At 42.8% G+C, this 18,555-nt stretch overlaps 1 protein-coding gene across 1 annotated transcript in view; it reads right to left on the bottom strand.

Annotated features, from left to right (window-relative positions):
* SKAP2 (src kinase associated phosphoprotein 2) overlaps positions 1-18,555 on the bottom strand; it is a 101,951-nt gene that overhangs the window by 41,375 nt on the left and 42,021 nt on the right. Inside the window, exons 5-8 of the mRNA XM_033165256.1 lie at positions 10,170-10,247; positions 7,059-7,142; positions 1,275-1,399; positions 335-398 (exon numbers count right to left, since the gene is read on the bottom strand). Coding sequence (XP_033021147.1) covers positions 335-398; positions 1,275-1,399; positions 7,059-7,142; positions 10,170-10,247 — 351 coding nt within the window. The remainder of the gene's footprint in view (positions 1-334; positions 399-1,274; positions 1,400-7,058; positions 7,143-10,169; positions 10,248-18,555) is intronic.

Raw genomic sequence — 18,555 nt, 5'->3', positions numbered from 1 at the left:
CAGATGCGACTGTTTTTATTTAGCTAGCACCAGCTGAATAAAAACAGGCACATCTGTATTTCAGTGCAATTTAACTGAGAAGCATGTCCCCAGCTTATTACTATGTATATTTCTTTGGAAGCAAGTCCAACCGAGTATAGAAGAACTTATACCCAAGTGAGCAAAGGATTCCTTATTCACACTCACACAGAAAGCTGAAAACAGGAAACGTGTTATACAAAAATGGCCACAATGAAACTCCAAGATGAATAAACAGAAAATCTATTACAAAGTGATAACAATTGGAATTCCAACATGCACTGTCAACAAAGATTCTTTTCAACAACTGGCTTACCTCGTATTGCGTGTCTCAACGTCTGCACCCATTCCACAGCTTCCTTGGAAGTAGCAGCTGTAAACTGTTCATAAAGTTGATTTTACTAGTAGTAATCATGAGCATAAAAATACAGGCAGCACAGTATCAGTAATGAAAAGAAAGTAACATTCCTGTCACTTCTTCAAGGCAGCATTAGCAATTCTTTACATGTCTTCTGGTACTTTTCTTGCAAGGATGCTTCTTATAATGTACAGTTAATTTTGACAAATTTACGTAATTGAAGCAGAGGATGATGGATTTGGAACTCTGATCAGCAGCTGGCAGCTGTGCAGGAAAAAAAAGCTGCTTCTCTTCATCAATGTCAAAAGCAGGACTGATGAACAAAATTCGCCCTTGACAATTAGAAGACACCCATGAATTTCTTTAGACTGCTGGGTACAGTTTTCTTAAAAATGTTCTTGTCAGATTCCAACACAGTACCTGACAACTTAATTAACTGGCTTTCAACTGCAATCTCAGATATTTAAAACTTATTAAACTTACATTCCACACTGATGCCTAGCTGATAGATCTTGAATCACATAGCTGATATGTGCCTTTAACTTAGATTTCCTTCCCCGTCCTCTAAGCAATACAATATATGTTTAACATTTGGAGTGTGTGTGTGTGTGTGTGTATTTCATCCAAGAGCAGACCTATTAGATAATAGATATTTAAATATAAGCTGTGAAATGGAACAGCAGATAAAAATGGTATATTGGTTGTTCTTATCCAAAAAGATAGTATAATGTTTAATCTATTCATATATATATATGAATGAATGTACAAGGTAAGCAAATCAAGAGTTACTTCTTCCTGAACATGTCAGGAGTTGTTTTATTGAAATGTTAATGTCTTCATAACTGGAACAGTAACAGTTTTTATCAATTTAATTTCAAGATGACATAAGAAGTCCAACCTGATAAATGCGTTTATCAGGAGCAGCGATTTCAAAACAGCAATCTTTCTTTCCATCCTTCCGAAGGGTATTATTCATTCTGACGGTGTAGCCATCTATAGCAAATTCACCTTTCTGTTGTTTGTCTGTCGTAGATAAAAAGCAAAGATAGAACTTCATTTGCAACGCTGAACGTGAATGGCACGGCAGGTTATCATTTATTCAGATTTTGTTTTCCATTTCATGAATATTCGAGAGAATAGGTTAGACGTTATTAGCCAAATGGTTTAGGTGATGCTATGAGTGATTAAAAAAAGAAAAACCTCTCCTTTAAAGAGAAGGTACAAACAAAGCACATTTTTATGAAAGCTATCTACAGAATCCCCCAGGATGATACTTACAGATGGTCACATTTAGTGAGAAGTACATGCAATGATTTCTGTACCCAGGGAGAACCAAGAACTGGAACATGGAACTTACAAGACAAGTGCATCATAAATCAGTGTCTCTTTCTGGTTCAGTAGCCACTGGAAAAATCTGTCCAGTGAAGAAGAACTTACCGATCTCCTTGGTACATCTGCCCACTATTGCATCTCAAAAAAGAAGAAGTAAACTTCAGAGGCTGTTAACAACAACTGTAAAAGGGGTTCTTCACCTACTGACCAACGTGAAGGAGCCTACAAAATGCTCAGCTTATTCTAACTTCTGCTGAAACAACCCAAAAGCCAAGTACACAACCATTTCATAATAAAAGTACCCTCAGGACAAACAGAAAATTTGTTTGGAGACCTCTTTGCATAGTCCTCTTAACATATTAAGTTATGGTCTGGGGGAAAGGGTGAACACAAAACAGCGTGGAAGTATACTGACGACCCTGCTATTTAGACAAAAGCAAAGCAAGCTAGGAGACTTCTCAGAAAGCTCTCACAAATTTGAATATCAATCAGTATAATGTTCAGGGCCTACACATGCAAAGTACACTGGGGAGAAACAAAGAAGCATTGTGCACATTATTCTAAGCCAAACCATGGCTTAGCACAAACATGCAAGCTGCTAACGAGATTGAGGCCACATTGCACTCCTATGAGGTAAACCAGCCCATGGTTTAGAACATTGTCCAAACCCACCTAAGACTGCAGTTTGTCCTGCTCTAGACAAACCATGAGTTCTGGCCAATGTTTGTTCCATGGCTTACCACTTGTGGCTTTTCAAACCAAACCATCGCTGAGCTCAGAGCAGCCCTGCAGCAGCAGGACCAAAGAAGGAGTAATGCAGCAGGGATCTCTCTGGGAACCTCTGCATTTGCACTCAGTCATGGATTGCCTTAGCGTTACAATACTAACCAGGTCAATGAGTGAACCAGTCTGTTTCTGAGCACAATTCAAAGTGTTGGTGCTGACCTTTAAAGCTCTAAACAGCCTCGGCCCAGTACAGTGGAACCTCGACTTACATACACCTCGTCTCGCGGACATTCCAAGTTGCATCCGTGGCAAACCCGGAAGTAAACACGGGGTTTGCCATGATTCGCACATGCACAGAACCGGCTTCTGCCATCTGTGTATGCGCAGAAGCGCTCTACCGCCAAATGCGCACGTGCACAAGACGCCTCTTCTAGCGTACCGTTTCGACCAGCGGATGGACCTCCGAAACAAATTATGTCCGTAAGTAGAGGTTCCACTGTATACCTGAAGAAATAAATAGTCCTCATTAAATTTGTGGCATGCCCATGCTTTGAACGTTGTACTAACTCCACCTGACTAGAAGAATAGTTAGAACTGTTCTTCTGCTGTAATTCACCAGCAATTTTCCAATAGAGGACGGCTGAAGAGTTGACAATTCCATTTCTAGAAATGATAACCTGGGATGCCATTAATATAATGTGAGAAAGTAAACCAGAGCCTGCTATATATATCTCCTCTTGCAAGAACTAAGAATCATTTAATAAAATAGGCAGCAATTTTTGAAAAAGCTGTCAATAGGGGTTTTCCCCCCACACAATCAAGACCATGTTGTGTGTAGTCAGGGGATGTCACTAGGGTAAACTGCATAGCTAAATTCAAAGTAAACTAAACACAAAAAATGGTTGGATAAAGTCATGAGTGACAGTGTCACCAGTGGCTACCACACTGGATGGCTAAGGAATACAAACGTGCTCAGAGTGACCCCAAATAGCTACAAGTACAAGAAGCTGGAAGGAATGAGGGAAGTTGCCCTGTGACTTCTCTTACATTTCCTCAGACGTAAATGGTGCTGCCTACTACCAGAAACAGTTGTTTTGTCCTTAAGGTAAGAAAATCTACTGGCAGGCGTCCGATAGAGTTAAGCTTGGTTTACTGGCAACGATATCCACATACAAAGCATGCTCAGCCTTCTTACAGAAGTTCATTGATAGATAAAAAGGTAAAGGACCCCTGGAAGGTTAAGTCCAGTCAAAGGCGACTATGGGGTTGCGGTGCTCATCTCGCTTTTAGGCCGAGGGAGCCGGCGTTTGTCCACAGACAGTTTTCCGGGTCATGTGGCCAGCATGACTAAACCACTTCTGGCGCCGTGATGGAAACCAGAGTGTACGGAAACACCGTTTAACTTCCCGCCTCAACGATACCTATTTATCTACTTCCGCTGGTGTGTTTTCGAACTGCTAGGTTGGCAGGAGCTGGGACAGAGCAGCGGGAGCTCACCCCGTCGCGGGGATTCGAACCGCCGACGTTCTGATCAGCAAGCCCAAGAGGCTTGGTGGTTCAGACCACAGTGCCACCCCCATCCCTAAAATTCATTGATAATACATTGGACATGAAGCAAAACTCCAAGCAATTTTCCTTTCCAATGGATATAATTTAATTATATTTGTCAGAGGGCGGATACAGCAAAAGTTTGTATGCAAATATGCTTTCCTCTGTGTGTGTGTATCTTTGCTCAAAATTGCTGTTTCTTCGCCCACACATAGATGGAGGGGAGATCTGTCATAGGGCTGGGCGCTATATCATCCAAAACCAGTTTGAAGTTCATATCGTGATATCGGTTTCATAATTTTTGACCTGCCAATACATCGCGAATCATGGTGTGTGTGTGTGTGTGTGTGTGTGTGTGTGTGTATGCTATGCAAAAATCACAATGGGGAAAAAAACCACAAAACCATCAGGTGCCTCTTCATAGCTCCATTCTTATTTCAGACACTGAGATATATCAGTTTATCGTGATGTTTAGCTGTTGATATATGGCAGTGTTGAAAACCAGGTATTGCCCAGCCCTAGTCTGCCACCTTCCAAACCCTGGAAGCCTCTCCCTTTCAAGAAATTCAAGAGACACCTTGAACTATTTCCTAACTACTGTATTAGCTCCATTGACAAAACATCTACTAGTCAATCTGGACCATTAACAACAAAATGTATGGCCGGCCAGCAGCTATAACAATAATTACTTGTAAACAACAGAATTAAATGGTGCTGCTAACATTCTTGCAATGGCCTTTAAAAACAAATTTTGCAATCATACTGCCTTCCTAATAAGACTCACAATGGAATCCTAGTAAAGATTTGTCTTCAAGCTGCAAGGAGTTCCAATTCAGCCGAGAATCATTAGAAATCATTAGAAATTCAAAAAGCAGTTAACCATTTTCTGTAATAAAAAGTTCAGTAGATCTGGGTTCTTTTCTACCTCAAGGGAAACTCCGATGCTATAATTATGAATCAAATTTATTTTTCTGCCTCTGAATGCAGCCCTAAATATATATATTTTAATAGGCAGTACTGTAAGGGCATTCTCCGAAACTCCTGCTTGCAGATGTGAAATGGACCTGTGCTAAAACTAGAGAAAGTCTTTCACTTTTCACGGTAGCATCAGTCACTAGTTTGAGCCTTCTTAATTGTTTTTCTTTAGTCTTACTTGAACTCTGCTTATGTCACAAGGCAACCTCAATGAGGAGGACAGATCTACAGGTCATGCCTAAATAACATGAGTTCTCTACCATGTATGATTGTTAAAAAACAGATTTCCTTATCTTCACAATCTAAACTGTCTGCTCAGACAGTGCTTCTACAATTAGTGCTACTGCAGTTGTTAAAAAACATCCTTGAGCTAAAGGATGTTTGCCAAGTGCCAGATTTGGTATTTCCTGAATGAGGCTTCTGCACAAGAGACACAAAGAGTGTTAGCATAGCAAACATCTCAGAAAAGGAACAGCTGGCCGTTAATATTAATTAATTTGATGTTTACACTGCACACACACAGATACGCACACACACATTTCTGGAGATGTCCCCTTCATCAAATCTACATCTAAATACACAACAGAACTCCTAGAAGACAACACTCCTTTCCCACGTATGTTTAGTTTGCTGTGTAAATCAGTCCACTGTGGGTATATAACTAAGCCTCTTGCCCAGCTATATGCAAAAATGCCCCATCTCAGACTTTTCTAGTGATCTAGAAGCAGAATGTATTGGTGTGCATGCTAATGTCAGCTTTCGGGGTGGCCTTAACAATTTTGTAGCACGCCTCATGGCATATCTATGAAGAGATGAAGGGTTTCTCTCCCTCAAACTTTTGTATAGCAACTAGTGTGTCTTGATGTACAAGTAACTTCTTGGGTTGTTTTCAAGCAACAACCATTTGGAGGCACACTCCACAATAATTTCAACAACATGTGTACCAAATATGCTTAAAACAGTATTTGAGAAGCCTTGACATCCATCTCTAGAAGACTTCAAGGAAAATTTCCATATAAAACTATTTTATGTTTAAGACTGTAATTCTTTACAGAATTGATATTACATTTGGAATTACTTACGAGTAAATGTATGCTTTTTGGTTAAAACTTTAGGCCAGAGTTCTTATTTGGATTCATTACAGTGTATTTGGCAATAAGAACTCCAACTTCTTTTACGATTATAAAACAGTGGGGTGGCAGCTACTGGGCACTCTGGCCATTTTGCACATGTTAAAACCACAGATAAAGCCAGCAAGAAAATGCTGGCAACAGGCTACAATGGAGGCAAGTGTTTTCTGGCTGCCATTATTACTTATTAAGAAAGGAAATTGTGATATGCAGGAGGAATTGCAGGAGACTGAAGTACTTGGAAGAGAGCCAGGGGGCACTAGATGGCACAATGGGCACTGCTCACCTTTGTGGAAGTTGCCAGTGTGCACGTGCAAACTCATAAATGAGAACTGCCTCCAGTTTTTTAACTACTGCAACCAACCATCTTTCATCCGACCTCTCTGAAATTCAGGAAACATCTGCCCCTCACCCAAGAGATCTTCTCTACCAAATTTCACAATTATAGGACAAACCACTTTTGGAAGGGGTTATATAATAAACAGCAATTTGTAATTTTAACATGGAATGAAATACACCCTAAGTATAGAGGTGTTCCCACAATGCAAACTGTTCTGCCTTGCAAATTCAAGATTTGTCATTGATTCCATCTGGAACTAAATTGAGACAAGAAGATGGTAAACAGGTACAAAACTTCAAAACCACTTACGGAGGGGAGGAGAGAAGAAGAAACAACAAGGGAAACTAAGTGAGGATAATGTTAAGGCATCTTGAAAACTGATCAAAGTTTGGGGGAGAGAGGGGGGGAGGACCTATCTGAAATTCCAAAGGAAACAACAGAAGAGATAAGACAACATATAGCAGATACAGTACATTCACGCCATCTGGAAACACAGAGACCATTATACAAAGGCCATGAATGTTGCACGTAAATCCGGAATGCCTCAAAACAACAGGGCGACCCCAGAGGTCTGCAAACAGTCAACCGCATTGCACTGGACTCTAAGATAAACCACAATTTTTTACAATACCTTTGTCACTTCCATAATAGTAGAAGACTGTTCGAGTCAGAGCACACCATCGCTTTTGCCACTCAAAGCCAAGAAAGCTGTGGTCTGCAATTAACACAATCTATATTAGATGGGCATTCTACACAAAATTCAATAACACACTTCATATTTGTTTCCCTTACAGATTTTCTTTTTTAAGGATGGAACTGACTTCTTAATTAAAAAGCAGAAATGGAATGTTGGAACCAAATTTTAAAACACTGCAAATAAACAGTAATATAGGCTTTATTATTTCTACTATCAAAATAAGGGTATATAGGCAAGTATATGTGCTAGTATGATTTTTGTGTGTTTGTGTGAAAGAAGGAGAGGAGAGAGAGAGAGAGATTTTCCTAAGACTTTCCCTCTTTCCTTGAAGTATCAGTAGGTGGTTGAAGAATGGCAAAACTTTAGACAAGGAAAGACTGACTATTTTTCAACTTCCAGCATAGTGAGTTAACAATTCCAAGTACATCCTACCAAACTTTTCTTGATCTTTAAACACTGGCCCAGCTCACTCTTGCTTTACAGCAATCTTGTTTGATGGAGGGACTACAATGCATCCCCTTCAGAAGTCTAAAATTTGAAGAGGCAAGTTACGCAAACTTGCACATCTATATATATAAAATGCAAGTGTCTCTGCGTCCAGTCCGTGTGTCTCTGGGTTTGCGCAACTGAGCATGTGCCCCAGGGACACAGGGATTGGAGCAGAGAGACATCGGGCCACGAGCAGCGTCGGCAGTTCAAATGGAAACAGCGGGGCGGTTTAAATGGAATGCCGGCGCTGCAGAGGACGAGGGGAAGCCGAAGAGGGAGGTCACGCTGCTGCTCCCGCCGCTACAAGGAGAGCCTGTTGCTGCTGACCCCCTCCTGCCCCGTTGGCCTGCATGGCGCTGCTGCCTCTCCTCCACCCCCCCCCCACCCGCTAAAGCAGGCTCTGGCAGGCGGGCGGGGGGCGGGGGGGCAAGCAGGGCTTCTCCGTTAAAGCGGAGAAGCCCTGCTTGCCTCTCCTCCACCCCCACCACCACCCGCTAAAGCAGGCTTTGGCAGGCGGGCGGGGGGCGGGGGGCAAGCAGGGCTTCTCCGCTAATGCGGAGAAAGCCCTGCTTGCCTCTCCTCCACCCCCCCACCACCCGCTAAAGCAGGCTTTGGCAGGCGGGCGGGGGGGCAAGCAGGGCTTCTCCGTTAAAGCGGAGAAAGCCCTGCTTGCCTCTCCTCCACCCCCGACCACCCGCTAAAGCAGGCTTTGGCAGGGGGGTGGGGGTGGGGCGCCAGCCCCCTCCACATATATTCTAGCGCCCGTTTTTTTAACGGGCTTAAACCACTAGTATTCATATAATTTCCAACTTAAATTTTGCTTCTGCAGCTTGTAAGGTCTTAAAATCCATAAGGGTGAGGGAGGGGGACTCTTTTCTTAACAGAATTGCATCCATCAGTTCAATCTACAGAATTATGCTTGATCCTCTCTGCACTTCAAGGTGTTTAGCAATACCTGCTGAATTTGAGAGTTAGTCTAGCTACAACAGGGAATGCAACTCTTACAATATATAATTGTGTTTCTTCAAATTAATGGGTTCTGTCTTATTTGATATCATTCCCTTTAACTGTTGTCTAGATCACATGCTGTTTCAGACACAGATTTGTAAAAACACTTAAAGATGTGCCCAGCAAAGAGCAGGGGTGCCAACTTGAATAAAATATTGAGGGGACCCAGGTAGGACCCACCCTGCATAATTGACATGGCACACACACACACCATTTGAATGGCAATGCCCATGCTAGGAGTTGGCTCCTATGGGGAAGAGCGGAGAAGCCCAGCTTGCCTCTCCTCCACCCCCCCCACCACCCGCTAAAGCAGGCTTTGGCAGGGGGTGGGGGGCGGGGCGGGCAAGCAGGGCTTCTCCGTTAAAGCGGAGAAAGCCCTGCTTGCCTCTCCTCCACCCCCGACCACCCGCTAAAGCAGGCCTTGGCAGGGGGGTGGGGGCGGGGGGGCAAGCAGGGCTTCTCCGTTAAAGCGGAGAAAGCCCTGCTTGCCTCTCCTCCACCCCCGACCACCCGCTAAAGCAGGCTTTGGCAGGGGGGTGGGGGTGGGGCGCCAGCCCCCTCCACATATATTCTAGCGCCCGTTTTTTTAACGGGCTTAAACCACTAGTATTCATATAATTTCCAACTTAAATTTTGCTTCTGCAGCTTGTAAGGTCTTAAAATCCATAAGGGTGAGGGAGGGGGACTCTTTTCTTAACAGAATTGCATCCATCAGTTCAATCTACAGAATTATGCTTGATCCTCTCTGCACTTCAAGGTGTTTAGCAATACCTGCTGAATTTGAGAGTTAGTCTAGCTACAACAGGGAATGCAACTCTTACAATATATAATTGTGTTTCTTCAAATTAATGGGTTCTGTCTTATTTGATATCATTCCCTTTAATTGTTGTCTAGATCACATGCTGTTTCAGACACAGATTTGTAAAAACACTTAAAGATGTGCCCAGCAAAGAGCAGGGGTGCCAACTTGAATAAAATATTGAGGGGACCCAGGTAGGACCCACCCTGCATAATTGACATGGCACACACACACACCATTTGAATGGCAATGCCCATGCTAGGAGTTGGCTCCTATGGGGAAGAGCATAGGAATCTCTTAGGACTGGCTAAAATTCTCACTGTGACCTGGCATCCCGCCCCCGCCCTCACTGTAAGACTTCACAGCCCATGCTGGTTCTTGAAAGTCATGAGCTGTGGGGAAAGGGAGAAGGAAAGAGAGGTTTTTAAACATTTTAACAGGACTGCGATGATCCAAAACAGCACATTCAGTCCCATGTTGATTGCAGTGCCTCACGTCTTCATGCTGTTCATCAAATTCCACCCAGTGATGGATGCATTTTTAAAGGTCTCTTTATAGCACTCTCAAACATAGCCACACACTTTTCAGGACTCTCCAAAGAAAGCCACTCATCTCGTGGTTTTAGTCTTCTGAATACTTCTTGCTATTCCACTAGCTAAGAGTTCTTCCCACCTTTGCTACAAGTGACAGCAGTTGCAATGGGGAGCAGGAGAGAGAAGCCACAATTAAACTTTTCCAAAGCTGCTTACCTTTTCTGCGTTTTTCCAGGTACCCAGATTTTAAAACACACTGAAGGTCTTGCGCTGCAACTGGAAGGAATTGATTCCCTGAAAAAAAAGAGGGGAAAGTAGGGGGTAGTATTTTTAAAAAGCATTGGCAAATCATTTTCAAACGAGGGGAAATATAACCACTAGTTATTAGTGAATGTTCAGTATATTTGTAGACATGGATCAGCCCCACTTTTTAGCCAAGATGGTGGGGCTTTTAAATGTGAAATTGTTGTATTCCATTCCCTCTTCCAGGCAGCCCTCCTTCTGTGGCTTGGGAGTAATTTCCTGTGTTTTAGGAGTAGACACACCTGGTTAGGGGCACTCTACTTTCCTCAAGCAGCAGTGCAGTTGTGGGAGACAGCATTCATAACACCAGTTCCAAAAATAGCCTAGAACAGACACAGTGGTACCTCATGTTGTGAACAGAAACCATTCCGGAGCCCCGTTTGCAACATGAGCAGAACGCAACATGAAGCGTCACGTCTGTGCATGCTCGCCGTGTGATTCGGCGCTTCTGCGCATGCGCGTGATGTCATTTTGCACGTCTGCGCATGCGCGAACCACCGAACCCAGAAGTAACCAGTTCCGGTACTTCCGGACTCGGCGCGTTCGTAACCCGCGCCGAACGTAACCTACAGCGCCATAACACGAGGTATGACTGTACTAGTTACCACACAGATTGGTGAGCATGCCTGTCTTTTACTATAACCAAGGTCCACAAATATAAAATTAAGCACATCCCCACGTCTTATCACCAATTGGGGTGCATCCTATACTGATGTTTAATTTTTTATTTTATTTTTTAGAAACAGCTGGCGTTTTTCTTGCTGCAAAAAAATAATACATAAAACATCCTTTCATAGAGTGTTTTCACTCAGCATTATTTTAGGGGGGAAGTATTTTAAAAGGAATGAAAAAAATTAGCTTATGAATAGCACCAAATTAGGGAAGATTTAAGCAATCAATTAATTGACACCGATTTCCCCCCCCCATCATGACAGCCCTAAATAATAGTCCTTTAAGATTTGTTACATCAGTAACGTTAATTACACACCTTAAGATTTAAGATAACATACACTATGAATTATTATTGACAACTTTTATTAGTACTTAAAATCAGCTCTCCTATATCAGGCATTGATGGACACCTGCCACTTGTCAATTTATACCACTAGGGTGCTCCAGTAGTCAGCAGAATTGAGACAGAACTCTTGAGAGCACACATTTCCCTTAAAGCTTTACCATTTTACCATTGGTTGCATCTTTGCTACACTTCAACAAATACTGCAAATAATTAAACAGTAATTAATTTTCTCCCTTTAGTTCCCATATGCTCCTTTTTCTACATCACAGTAGTTAACAGAGGCATTGCATGGATTTTAAAGGATCAGATGGAGTGCAACTGCAAAGCAGGCAATTACCCAACTGTCAGCAAATTACAATGATCACCAAGAGCTCTTGGCATCCGGATCCAGGTTGGCATTGGGCAACATGAATAATCATTTCCCAGCATGACACTCTAGGCAATCATGTCATTCACAGCATAGCCTGCATGCTTCTGGGTTACTGGAGAGAAATTTCATCATCAACATGGGAAAGACTGGGGAGTCTCTGGTTATGTCATCTGGCAAAGAGAGCAAGGACTTCTTTGCACAATCTGCTTAAATCAAAACTCGTGGCTTCTTGTTTCCAAGGCACTGTAGCAGTGCTGCTATAGCAGGCTAGCCATATATTCAAGCTGGTGCTGCCGTAATACATAACCTTTCATGTCTTCTTTCCTTAACGCCCCCAAAATGAAAAAGTGCAATATTTGCCCCCTTCTGCTATGAGGGGCAAGTGGAATAACTTCCCACAGTTACGAACCATCAACACCTTTTTGCTTAACACTGCCAAATAACAGCAAAGTTTCATTTCTGTATTGGTAATGCACTGTTTATTTTGACATGGTTCCACAAGTGGCTAAGCTTTTCCTAGTGGCCACGCACATAAGAAGTCAAATGACCGGTTGCATTTGTGTGTGTGTGTGTGTGTGCTAGCCAAAGGCCACTGCAACATCCAAAGAAAGAAGAAGGGGGGGGGACAGCAGTCGCTACATTTGCAGTAAAACCATGGTCAAATCGACAAACGTTTATTGTTACCCAGAATAAGAAGTAATTCTCAAATAAAATGTGCAAATTGGAGCCTCTTTTGCAACTGACCACTAGTCCATCCAGTTATTTCCTCCTAATCTTCCTAGCTGCCAGGGCATAGGCCTTATAAGTCACAGAGTCATCAGGATCACTCAGCAGCCATTTCAACCTGTAAATGAGGACGGTAAATTTCTCCCTCATCCCTATTCATCTGGTCTGAGATTACTTTCATCAGCATATGACTCCTCCTGCTCTTTTAAAGGCTGGTCGTGGGCTCTCTCCTCGTTTAAACTAGGATCAAATGAAAGCAAAGTAAGTCTTCCTTCATCAAATGAAAGAAGCAAGGATTGTCCTTTTCCCATTTCCAGTTTGCAATTTCTGTGACATACTACAATACTTTCTGAAGGCTCAGGGCGGGTCACAGCATAAACATACAAAATACATAATAAAAACAAGAACAGAAGAAGTCAATAACCCCCTTCCGACAACACAATTAAAAGGACATAGAATATTAATCAGCCAAAGGCCTGGTTGAAGATTTTAATTTTATTTTATTGCCTGAAAGATGTTTAATGAAGGGCCCAGGCGAGCTTCCCCGGGGAGAGCATTACACACACAGAGCTTTTAAAACACATGATGTCCGATAGCTAAATCTTATAGGAGTCCATTTTCCCCTTCTTAAATCATCATATCCTTTGTAAAGCAAATATATACTCATTTGCCCTGCTACTTTAAAATGGTTGGTTCTGAGGGGAAAGTGCATGGCAGTGTTTTATCTGGACTCTGTAGCCCATATGCCAACTTTAGGTGAAAATAAATATAACACCTCTAAGATCAAAAGGGGGACTTGTAACAGCTGACAATCTTAAATCTAGCATGGCTAGAGGATGAAAAAATAATACGTCTGTAAGCTCCTATAATACCCATGACAAACTCATTAATATGAACGATGTTTGCTTCACAGGGCACACTATACACAGCACAAGGGATGCCGTCTTCATTTTGAGAAGCAAATCAGTAATCAATATTTGTAGAAGCAAGCTAATCCTTTGTAAAATCACTGGTTTAGTGATTGAAGAGTTTGCTCCATCTACACAGTTAATCCCTCTTCATCTGTTTGAGCCCTCTATTTATTTCAGCCACTTACAATGGTAGCTGTGTCAGATTAATACATCTCCACATGCTAAACATGCCTTGACAACTGACAAAAGCTTACTACTGTCAGGATAAACTCTACAAACACGGGGATTTTTCTTAGTGAGCCAGAAGGCAACATCCAGAAATCAAATGTTTGCAAAGGGTCTTAACTTCAAGTGACATGGCCTGCTCCCATATCACCAATTACAGTAACCACCTTACCACTGAATCTTTTTCTAGCCCTCGTGGACATTTTTTCTTTAAACTGGGAAGATGCGAACCTGCTTAAGTCATAGGAAGATTTTGCTTTTTGCTTTTTACCAAAGCAAATACTTCATATAAGAGATGGGCCTCCAAATGTACTCTCATCAATCCCAACCTCTCCAGCCATCCCACTTGGAAGTAATGGGAGTTATATGGAGGGCAACACAGGGATGACTGGTTTACGGCATGTAAAAAAAAATTTCTGACTATGCATGTCAGGGGGTTGGACTAGATGACCCTCGGGATCCCTTCCAACTTGGCAATTCTATGATTCTATTGAGGGACAATATTAAAAAGAAAATTGTTGTTGTTGTTGTGTCGTCGTTTAGTCGTGTCTGACTCTTCGTGACCCCATGGACCAGAGCACACCAGGCATCCCTATCTTCACTGCCTCCCGCAGTTTGGCCAAACTCATGCTAGTCGCGTCGAACCATCTGTCCAACCATCTTGTCCTCTGTCGTCCCCTTCTCCTTGTGCCCTCCATCTTTCCCAACATCAGGGTCTTTTCCAGGGAGTCTTCTCTTCTCATGAGGTGGCCAAAGTACTGGAGCCTCAAAGAAAATAACAACCACCAAAACTAAACTAAAATCCTGCAAATTCGCCACCAACAGAATTCATGTAAATGATGCCTGCAACATTTGACCCATTTCTTTTTCTTGAGAAACCTGGCATGGCAAAAGTTATTTCAAGATAATGACACTTGTTCTAGATTAAAGATCGCCCTAAACTGCAAAGTAGTACAAACTGTAAAAAAAAAAAAAAACTCCTGACCCTAAGGGGAGAGGCTGCAAACTGCCACAAAAAGGAAGCAAACCAATACCTCCCGCAAAATAAAAAGGCAAATTCATTCAAGAGTCGAAAACCATGTCAGATTAAAGCAAACGCATTATTAGGTCAGTGTTTCTCAAACTTGGGTCCCCAATTGTCGGTGGACTACAGCTCCCATCATCCCTTGCTAGCAGGACCGTGGTCAGGAATGATGGGACAATGTAGGCCAACAACAGCTGGGGACCCAAGTTTGAGAAACACTGCTTTGGGTACTTGCAAAGCATGGGGGTCATATGTTAAGGGGCCAAGGTGCAGCAAACACATTCCGCAGCCTCACATACTGTATACAAATGAGCTTCCATGCTTGTACACTATCCCTTGGTCCTCCAGCCCTAACCTTCCTCCTCTGCAAGCGTGTGAGAGATGTCATGTGAATGTCCACGGTTGGAAGAGTGGCCAGTCAGCACACCATAGAATCATAGAATCATAGAGTTGGAAGAGACCAAAAGGGCCATCCAGTCCAACCCCCTGCCAAGCAGGAAACACCATCAAAGCATTCCTGACAGATGGCTGTCAAGCCTCCGCTTAAAGACCTCCAAAGAAGGAGACTCCACCACACTCCTTGGCAGCAAATTCCACTGTCGGACAGCTCTTACTGTCAGGAAGTTCTTCCTAATGTTTAGGTGCAATCTTCTTTCTTGTAGTTTGAATCCATTGCCCCGTGTCCGCTTCTCTGGAGCATCAGAAAACAACCTTTCTCCCTCCTCTACATGACATCCCTTTATATATTTGAACATGGCTATCATATCACCCCTTAACCTTCTCTTCTCTGCCGTCTGCTTTCCTGATGTGCTTTCATTTGGACTACAGAGATTGGCATAGGTGAGAAGAACACACAAGGCAGCCATTGGGGCTCTCTGCATCACGAAGTGACACACCAGCGAGCCTTAACCCTCCTCTGAAACCTAGAGATCTTTTCCTCGGTTTTTGAAAAGAACTTCGTTGCATGATGTGAACCAGGGTGTAGGGGAGTAAGAGCAAAGTTTATCACCATTACAGATCTATAAATATTGCTGTTGGGTGGTAGTGGGGTTTTTTGTTTTGGGATTTTTTGTGTGTGTGTTTTTTGCGGGCTTCCCCCCCCCTCCACATGTTTACACAATTCTCTCTCCCAATTTCTGGCTAGATTACAACCAGAAGCAGCTCACCCAGTGAGGCGAAGATATACTCATAGGTCCTTGCAGCAGGAGCACCGCTGCCACTTACTGGATTGGCTCCTCCAGTGAGCCCATGCAGACGCAACCTCACCGCCTCATGAGACACTATGGGCTCTGCCCCAGTGCTAGAACAGAAAAGCGAAGCAGAGCAACAAAGGAGAATGCTGAAATCTTGAGGCAAATACCTGAGGTACCTCAGATTGCTAATTATCCTAACAGGGATGGCTAACCTGTGGGTCTCACTATGTTACTGGCCTCCAACTCCCATCAGCCTCAGCCAGCACAGTCAGTCAGACCTGTATTCCAACAACATCTGGGAGGACCACAGATTGGCCACCTCATCCCTGTTCTAGAAGATTCTCTTCTTTCACCCAAAATATCCCACCATATACACAAATGACCTCAACTCTAATTAAAAAAAATGGGCACTGTTAAGGAAAGGGAAGCAAGTGACAAGCAATGTGTAGCCCGCACAGCAATTGTATGTTATTTGAGCAGCCTTGTACCTGGCGTTCCTCAGGAATTCTAAGAAACCCTCCCCCCCCCAAAAAAAAAAAATGGTTGCAGTTTTGAAAAGTTCAGTCTGCCATCTTGATTCAAAATGGCACCCAATAGTAACCAAACACAGATGAAAGGAGCCATCACACGAAATTTAGTTACACTATCTGAAGAAGTGTTCAAAAGCATAGCAAACAGACAACTTTCCAAGATATATAGTGTGTACACACAGAGAGAGAGAGATATAGTGTGTACACACAGAGAGAGAGTTTTACTATTTTCACATGAATACAACCAACAAGTAGAAGATTAAGAAAAATGTTAAAAGACTAGCAAGGTTTATTCTGCGACTTGGAGAAACTTAAGGTGCCCATAAAATGTGTGTTCCATCTCCTTTTAACATGACTCCTATATAAGGGAGTTTCAGTCTTGCTGGTGACTTATGGGTTTTTTCATGGCTCTACCAGACAGATGTTCGTGCTTAAGGCCTGACTGCAAGACGGAAAGAGGGGAAACAGCTGGAATGAGCAGCAAGCACCAGCAAGCAAAGTGACAAAATAGAATGCTGAAATCCTGAGGCAAACCGCAAGCAAGAGGAAAACACCATCTGAAGGATTGTTTCAGGGTGCCTGCTATTCTAGAAATTTATCTCTTCCCCTCGTCCATCCAAGTTACACAAACATTCACACCTGCCTCCTCCTCATCCAATAAAACTGGCCATTAGAAATGCCGAAGCAGGAACATCTATGTTTTCGCCTTCTGTTTCGCTGTTTCCATATGGCGATAAGGATATGAAACAGAACCCACCACATGAAACACAAACAGTTTATACGTTAGAAGAACTTGCTCATGTTAGCATCAAGAGAAATATACAGAATGAATGCTGGATGCCGTATATCCTGGCTTTAAAACTACATTTAACTACATTACGTGTGCCAACAGCATGGAAAAGATGAGCTTCCTTTTCAGCTCCTGGGAGATTGCTAAATGCTGCATATATATTTTTATCCCCCCTCTCCCCTTGTGCAAGCAGAAGGAACAAAAAATATTTGTTTAATATGCACAGATACTCAGGATCCCCATTCTGAGCAAAGTATGAACTTCGTACTAATTGCAAGCAGGTTTTTTATAATCTTCAGTACGCTAGTTTTTGGTACATAGCTATATTTAAGTACCAAATAAGAATACTGCTAACGTTTCAAAGCCATCCATTATTAACTGGGCTTCCCCAGGTCCTACTGTTGTACCGATGTTTGCCATCCTGATGCACCTGAAACTTTCTCAATCTTCTAATAAGGAACAGAAGTGAAGTCACCTGTTGGTCCTAATCCAACATCCTGTTCCCACAGTGGCTAACCACACGCCTATGGGGTGCCCCAGAGCAGGACCTGAGTGCAGCAACACGCTGGCCAGTTGTGACCCCAGCAAATAGCCATCCAAGTTAGTGGCCACTTCTGGAAGCAAACTGCCACAATCTTATGATCATATCTCAGCAGAAAAATAGAGTTGGATCATCTAGTCCAACTCCCTGCAATGCATGCATAATTGCATATCCACCCACATGGCGATCAAACCAATGACCTTGGCGTCAAAAATTAAAAAAAAATGAATGAAAAATGCAAACATGGTTAAGCAGGGATTCAAACCCGAAAGCGCCACATATTGCACACCATTCACTATTTAGACTGCTCAGAAGTAAGTCTACTGAGAGCCAGTGTGGTGTAATAGTTAAGAGCGGTAGACTCGTAATCTGGTGAACCAGGTTCGCGTCTCCTCTCCTCCACATGCAGCTGCTGGTTGACCTTGGGCTAGTCACACTTCTTTGAAGTCTCTCAGCCCCACTCACCTCACAGAGTGTTTGTTGTGGGCGAGGAAGGGAAAGGAGAATGACAGCCGCTTTGAGACTCCTTCTGGTAGTGATAAAGCGGGATATCAAATCCAAACTCTTCTTCTTTTACTACTGATTTCAGTTGGACTAACTCCCAGCTAAGTTATATGTAGGATGGCAGCCTTAACCACGTATAACTTTCCCTGAATATGTGCCCACTAAACAGAACCATTTAATATCAATTTCAGTGGTTGGTAGTCAGGTATTCCTTTCGTCAATGTCAGAAGCTCTTACGCAAAAAGTTGGCACTTGAATTTGCTGGCTTTTGTCTTCTTTCCACACCTCTTCTTTCCTTTTTGTTTCATGTGCATGAAACTATAAGCTGTTGTTTGAATTTGAAAACTGTGTCGTAAGTGCACTGGAAGAAAGGCAATGTATAAATGTAAGAAAAGAAAGAAAGAACAAGCAGCGTGAAAAGTCCTTGCTTCCCAGATCCCCAAAGGACCTCAGAAGAGACCCAATAA

The sequence above is a fragment of the Lacerta agilis genome, chromosome 12 (assembly GCF_009819535.1).
Source record: "Lacerta agilis isolate rLacAgi1 chromosome 12, rLacAgi1.pri, whole genome shotgun sequence".
In the NCBI taxonomy this organism is placed as follows: Eukaryota; Metazoa; Chordata; class Lepidosauria; order Squamata; family Lacertidae; genus Lacerta; species Lacerta agilis.
This window is presented reverse-complemented; position numbering and strand designations above follow the sequence as displayed.